Source organism: Sinocyclocheilus rhinocerous, unplaced genomic scaffold (genome assembly GCF_001515625.1).
Source record: "Sinocyclocheilus rhinocerous isolate Xijiao unplaced genomic scaffold, SAMN03320098_v1.1 scaffold3, whole genome shotgun sequence".
Taxonomy (NCBI): domain Eukaryota; kingdom Metazoa; phylum Chordata; class Actinopteri; order Cypriniformes; family Cyprinidae; genus Sinocyclocheilus; species Sinocyclocheilus rhinocerous.
The window spans coordinates 753,603-761,043 of record NW_015658759.1 but is presented as its reverse complement, the minus strand read 5'-3'; the positions used below and the strand labels follow the sequence as shown (position 1 = coordinate 761,043).

The window sequence follows — 7,441 nt, the reverse complement described above, 5'->3', positions numbered from 1 at the left end:
TGAACGGACAAAAGGGGCTTTCGCACCGCGTAGTTCTAGGAACTTAGTTCTAGGAACTAGCCAGCAGGGTAGTTCCTAGAGAACCAATTTCTCCCTTGGGCCATTACAGGCTGATGTTAATGTTGATGCTTAGCCTAAATAACAAATATTTTATCGGGAGTGTTTATGCTGGGATGTTGTGGAGCTTAGGAGATGTTACAGAACCATTTCATGTAAATTTCTTCGATGTACTGAAAAAGTCTATATAGATTACTTTTATGCGGGCTTTTGCGGGCGGGAGCGGGACAAAACATGAATGTCGCGGGCGGGAGCGGGACCAGATAAGATATATTTCTGCGGGAGCGGGCGAGCGCGGGACAGAATCTTGCGGGAGCGGGACTGAAAAATCCGTCCCGCGCAGGTCTCTAATACGAGGCCACTTCTTTGTTATTGATTATGTTTTTTTTTAGCATTTTATTTTAGATAAGAGATTATTTTAATATATTAGAAATAATTTTTACATTGAAATACTTTTAAGGTTTTCATGAGGCCCCCTAGTGTGTCCCAGTCCACAGGTTGGAAACCAGACCTACTACAAAATCAAGTGAACTATAATAAATGCTTTTGGCTCTTTCTTTTTTTGTTGACCTTTACATTTTGCAAGCGCTTAAGTCTAGCACAAGCTACAAGACTTGCTTGTCACCCTTTTATGTTTTAAGCCACAGATCATCATGGATGCTCACAGTGCACACACTTATGACACACTCGCAAACTCTTTGAAATCTAGCCTAACAGTCAGATGTGTGCATTTGTGCATCTCCAAGCAGCAATGACAAGCAGCCCATAAGATTTCCAGGGGAAAAAAAGCACTAGCTACTGCCCACGTCTGCTCAACCACTGTCTCATCCATATTGTTTGGCTCTTTTTCCCCATTCTGTGCAAATCGCAAGACCTTCCTCCACATTGTTTGCTGAAATGCTGTCAAGAATGGACTTACTATGGGTTAGCATGTGCATGAATTTGTGCCTTGCGAAGGGTGCTGAGTTTGTGTCTTGTAGTACGTGGAGGTCTGTAATGCCTGGAGAAAGCTGTCCGTTAGCATTCATTTCAATGCCAGTTCCTTGGTCTTCTTGGAAGTACGCAATTTGAATTCTGCCATTTTTGCTCGCAGCCACTCAGTTCCGGACACAATTGTTTACAAGTCAATCAGGGGCTAACTGGACCATGCTAACCAGCCAAACCTTGACCCCTTGGTGTGTGCCTATCCTAATTTGTCTTCCAAAACCACCAATATGATGGCTTTAGCCTCTCTTATACCCCCAAAAGCTCTCAAAATCATCCAGATCACAAACTGACCGGTGCATAACATAAGTTGAAAATATTGTTCCCTGGAAGTTTGTCTTTATAACTCATTCAAAGTTATTTCAACATGATGGCTACAATGAAAGGGTCACTTATGTACAATAAAACTGCTTTTTTTTAGGACACTCATATAGTGAACATCATTTTGACACATTTGTCAAAAGTACTACTCAATTCTTTAAGTACTATTCTCATTTCTAAGTGCACCTATTGCAGAGCGAAATAATGTACTCTGGAAACCCATGTTAGCCACTTTGCTGGATTGAGTTACAAGAAAGAGTACTGTTTGCCAGTAAGTTTGAGACTTGTAAAATGAACTGCTTGCCCAAAGAAGTAGGTGGCCAAGCTGTAGTACAGAAAGGCGAGCCAAAAGACACAGCATGAAGCATCTACATAAGTATGTTGAGATTACAGAATTTGAAAAAGATTGTGCTTTATCATGTTAAAGTTGATGTAATCTCTCTTTCTCAAAGTATAACTACCATTGCACAGTACATATGAAAGGATTTACCACAGGTTAGTTCTATATTTGTGTATGTTTGTCCATTTCATTATGCAAACAAATTCTCATGCAAGCATCCTTAAGCAATATATGGCAACCGTACTTACCTGCGCAGAGCACTTGGCGGCACCTCCGGCTTCTCTGATTGGTCGTAGCAGCTAGCCGTTCCGTCAGGTATCCGACCTTCCTCTCTGAACATGGCAGCGGCTGCAGAACTGATAATTCCCACAGCGTCCTGCACACGTGTCTCCAGGGGATAATCCCATGCATCGTATGCCACAGATATCATCCCCATCGGAAAGGCTTCCGGGGTTTGTTCAAGATTTCCTGTCGTCAGACTAGGAACAATCCACACAAAGCCAGCCCCGGTGAGCCCTAGTGAACGGGCTTCCTCCATAACCAACGCTGCTTCGTCTTTGGAGCAGTAGAGGAGGATGACGGGTGACTGGATGCGTTTGAGCTGGACATGGGCACGGTCCTCAGGTTCGCCAACGCCGTCCAGCGTCACTACGCTCTGAAGGTCCCAACGAATGAAGCTGTGGTCCACCGTGACGCGAACGGTGGCTATGAACTCCTGGAAACCTGGAAACTTGGTGGTGACCACCGAGAAGACGTGCCAGTCATACTCCTCCATTATAGCAAGCATCAACAGCGCCTCCTGCTGGAGGGAGGCCCCAAACTGGAAAAACGAAGAACTGGAATCCTGGAAGAAAGAGACAGAGATAGAGAGAGAGCAAGAGGGAGGGAGAGCCAGAAAGAACAGGTGGTGGAAGAGAAAAGGAGAAAAGGAAATATGAGTAGGAGTGAAGACAGAAAAGGAAAGTTAGATAAAGAGATGCGGGGAAATATAAATCATGTGTTGTCACATCCGACTCTGATAGTTTGGTAATTGTACTTCCACCTGCATTCTTGCAAATGGACAGTCGTCAGTTCTGATAAACCAACTAAACTACCTTAGCTGAACTGGAACAATAAAACTTTAACATTTTAAACTGTTTCCTTAGCTTGACATGGTGCCTTTCTGCTAGTGATAGCTTCCATTTTAAATGTACAAAAGTATCTGAGGTGGTAAATAGCGAGGTGATTCTCAGACAGAGTGTTACGGTCCATGAGGAAAAATTATGAGTTGCACGCTATTCAGGTGACTCTCAGAGGATTTCATGTGGCCAACTCAAGTCCAAAGAGACATTTTATAAATGAATGTTACTTCTAATGTTTCACTGATGCTGTTGCAGCATATATTTTTTCCCCCTTTTTACTTCAAACATAATGTAGTTGCAGACACAGCAATGTTTCCATCTTCGCTATTATGTACACTGCATCCAAATCCAAACTCACTTCTGTAATTTATCTTGTTGTGTGTACATTTGGTCATTATACATTCAAGCTCAATTGGCTGGGGTTAGAAATATGCCTGTCTCTGAACAATTTAAAATGGGTTTTAAAACATCCATGGAAAGTATATGGAATAAAAAGTGCTTGAAAGTAATGTGAACATTATTGTTCTCTCTGTGCAATATTATTGTTTACGCTGTCCAATTTTTACTCATAAATGTATGGTTGTTTTTTTTATGCATGACCCGGTTTTTCTCTAATGTTGTTTAATGTGCTATATGTAGTCCTGTTTATATTGCATTTTTGCATATCTTTAATAAACACAACTTTTTGAACTGCTGTTTACACATGTACAGTGGTCTCAAAAAGCATTCGGACACTTACTGTAAGCCACATTTAAAATGTACAAATGTCATTGCATTGGATAACAAAAGTGACATTTATTTGAAAGAAAAATTACACAATCACACTTTGAAGCAAAAACCTACAAATGTTAGGTTTTAAATGATAAAACAACAAATACACTACTGTTCAAAAGTTTGGGGTCAGTAAGATATTTTTTGTTGTTGAAAGTAATTAATTCTTCAAAATTAAACTGATCAAAAAACATTAATAATCTCACATTTCTATTTCAAATAAATGCTGTTGTTTTTAGCTTACTATTCAATCCAAAAATGATCACAATTTCTACAAAAATAAGCAGCACAGCTGTTTCCAACATTGATAATAATAAGAATGTGACACTAAATGGAGTAATGGCTGCTGAAAATTCAGCATTGCTATCACAGGAATAGGTTTAAATTACATTTGAAAATATATTAAAATAGAAAATAGTTGTTTTAGATTCTGGTATTTCACAATATTACGTTTTTTCTGTATCTTTTAAATAAATCCAGCCTTGGTAAAAAAAAAAAAACAGACGGTAGTGTACTTTGATACTTTGTATCTAATGCAAAGATGTTCACAGACTTTTAAGTGTGTCTTTTGGGGGCCACTTTATGTACTCCTGCTTTAAACCATAAAATATCTGCTTTCATCCAGTTGTATAACATGAAATCGTTTTGCTTTGTTTCATCACCCCTGTTTCTGTACCCTACTACTGAAGCCTTCAGCTTTACGAACGTGGAAGTGTGAAAAGGTCTATAGAGGGAACAGGAACGAGCAAGAGAGAAGGGCACGCATCAGGAGCAGACAGTGAGCGCTGAATACAGGAGAGGGAAGAAAGACAGAAATTGCTGCACACTGTCACACTGGAGTCACTGACTGAGTTAAGAATAATGACTGCATCCTTGTGCAGTGACAGCTTGATATCTCAGAATACACAAACACATAAACGAGCAACAATGGAGCTTATGAATATCATGGTTCATGCGCTGTGCAAACACACAGATGCTGATCTGTCCAACACGGTGCTGTGACAGATTTAAAATACTGAGCTTAAACAAACAGTGACACACAAATAAACAGGTAAGGAGGAGGTATTTGCCAAGGATTAGCACCATACTTTGTGCAAAATAAAACAAGGGGCCAAAGGCTATTGAATTTACATGAGGTAAATGTATGCTCCTCAAACTGTACTTCACTGTAACTGAACCTACTGAGAAAATTGAATCTTCAGCTCATAACTGAGTCACAAAGCAATACATCTCCACTGATCCAAAATTGAGCGAGCACCAAACTTCACATAAACCAGTTATGTCACGTTCTAAAAATATATCACACAAACAATTCAGGAGACATTAAAACTGTGTCCTAGATACACTGAGTTAATAAATCAATTCAAATGTAGTGGCTGCACTCGATGTTTTTGGATGGTCCCTTTTGTACTGTGAATGCAGCACTTCAGGGTTAAAGAGGCTCTAGGATGAAACTGGATTAGAGGTATGCACACAGCTCGGGCGCGCTCATGAAGCTCAGGTGCATGCGCGCGCACACACACACACACTCACTCTTGAACACACACACAAATCTCAGGTGTAAATGGATATATGCAAAGGTGCACATACTTATATAGCCATGTGTACATGTACGCACACATACAGTGCATCTAATCAAAAATACCCGCACTTAGACCAGGTTTCGAAAATAAATCATACAGACTCACACATAAGAATCGTTTTTTTTTTTTTTTTGGTCCTTGAGGTGCTGAGAGGTTTTTCCAGTTTGGCAGGAGGTTGATAAGCATGTGAAGAGGGTTAGGATTTAACTGTAGAGCTGGAAGTTTGCAGGTAGATGCACACACACAAACAAACACACAAAAAATGTGTGCGCCTGGAAATTGCTTTAATCAGAGAGGGTATGAGGGTCAGAGCGCGGAAATATATTTCCATTAAAGCACTTCTTCAATCTTGTCACCCATTTGTCCACACATCCTGACCTTGGAGCTGCCATTTTCTTGATAATGCTGCATATGAATGTTGCTTAATGAAAACACTCTTTGACTGCCACTATGAAGATATACAGTATAATCATTGCAATCACTGCAACACTGTCTAATCTTTGTTTTTTATGCTTTCTTTGATTACTTTTTGTTTTCCAGCTTTGGAATGTCATGCAAATTTAAAAATAGAAGAAATGGAAAAATCATATCAATAATTCAACATCCACATGGATCTTTTGAAGTAATCTCAAGTGATATAGACAGAGTCCAGAGATTATCCTGATAATCCACACATACTGACTAGCCCTCAAAAATGTTAAAATGCTCATTCATATTTGCATTTCCAAAATACAGTTTATCAAAGATTATTTGATTTGTTTATGATGGTTGTTAGCATTATGATTCAGAATATGACGCTTGGGAGTTTGCTGTCCTACGGTCATATTATTTTTTTAAATACAGAAACTTAAACACATTAGAGAGTAATGAGCTACTCTGGCACTAAAGACATTTAGAATAAATCTTTCTGAATGTATGTTATATGTCCCAAAGCAATACTATTTTTTTGGTGGAAAATGCCTGCTGTTCTCACTTCATCAAAGTGGGAGAAGTACAGAAAAAGCTCCCTGTTCTGCTATTACTCAGCAGAGACTGGCCAGGGTTTGAACAACTGTCTGACTGACACTCCAGGAGAAAACAAAAACAGGCAACAAAAAAAAAAAGTCTTGAGAAAATCTCAAAAAATATTAATGTTTCCTTCTTTACATTATAATGTTGTTCACTTGTAGAGAATTTAATAATTGATTTTAGTTTTTTTTTTCAGAAAAAATAGCATGGAATTAAAATATAATGTGTCAGCAATAACATGAAAATAATTATAGACTTGTCAATAACTGCCAGAATTTTAATATTGTTGTATAAAAATGCCGCCCTCCATTTTGTGGCACTTACACAACCATTCAAAAGTTTGGGGACAGTATTTTTTTCCTAGGAAATCAATACTTTTGATTAATTAAAAACATCTTTGCGGAATAAACGTAACCTAAAGACATTTAATAATGTTACAAAAGATCTCTACTTTTAATAAATGTTCTTGTTCTTCTTGTTTCTATTCACTAAAGAATCCTGAAAATTTTGTTTCCATAACAGCATAACTGCTTAAATATACTAAAAAGCACAACATTGATAACAAAAAGAAATGTTTCTTGAGCATCAAATCAGCATATTAGAATGATTTATAAAGGATCATATGACACTGAAGACTGGAGTAATAGCTGCTGAAAATTCAGTTTTCCCATAACATTATATTTTAAAATATATTACAATAGAAAATAGCGATTATAGCTATAGTCAGGAATGACCTAATCATTTTAGCTAGCATGATTTTAGAGAGGGTAAAAGACATAGTCCATGATGTTTATTAATTTAGACAGTACTCAGCCAATTATCTCCTCCACTCTAAGTTAGAGCCAATGACAGAACTTGCCTTTTTAGGTTGATCATGTTCAACCCTTTAGCATCCCCTGCTCTGAAGAGCTCTGATGATCACTGAAGAGCACAGTCATGAAGGATAGGAGGACTTGGACCATACTTCCTCCTTGGCACGAAAGTGGTACCTCAGACATTTTGCTAGATGACCTATCTCTGCCATCGCCACTGGATGTTGTTCCGCCATTGACCTCTTAGATCAGATCAAGAAAGGACACTCAGAAAAGATCACCTTTTGTAAGCTGACAGCCCACACCACTAAGCCAGTTCCTGTGAGCCCTGGGCTTCAACCTACCTTCATAAAGATATATTAGAGCCAAGGGATCCATCAGTCAGAAACTGACCCTTGCAAAGTCCAGGTACACATAGGTACATGAAGCCTTTGCAATCAAGTG

At 38.7% G+C, this 7,441-nt stretch overlaps 1 protein-coding gene across 1 annotated transcript in view; it reads right to left on the bottom strand.

The window, feature by feature from the left end:
• LOC107722958 (glutamate receptor ionotropic, NMDA 2A-like) overlaps positions 1–7,441 on the bottom strand; it is a 110,514-nt gene that overhangs the window by 43,048 nt on the left and 60,025 nt on the right. Inside the window, 1 exon segment of the mRNA XM_016531456.1 lies at positions 1,951–2,546. Within this exon segment, the coding sequence (XP_016386942.1) occupies positions 1,951–2,546 (596 nt within the window).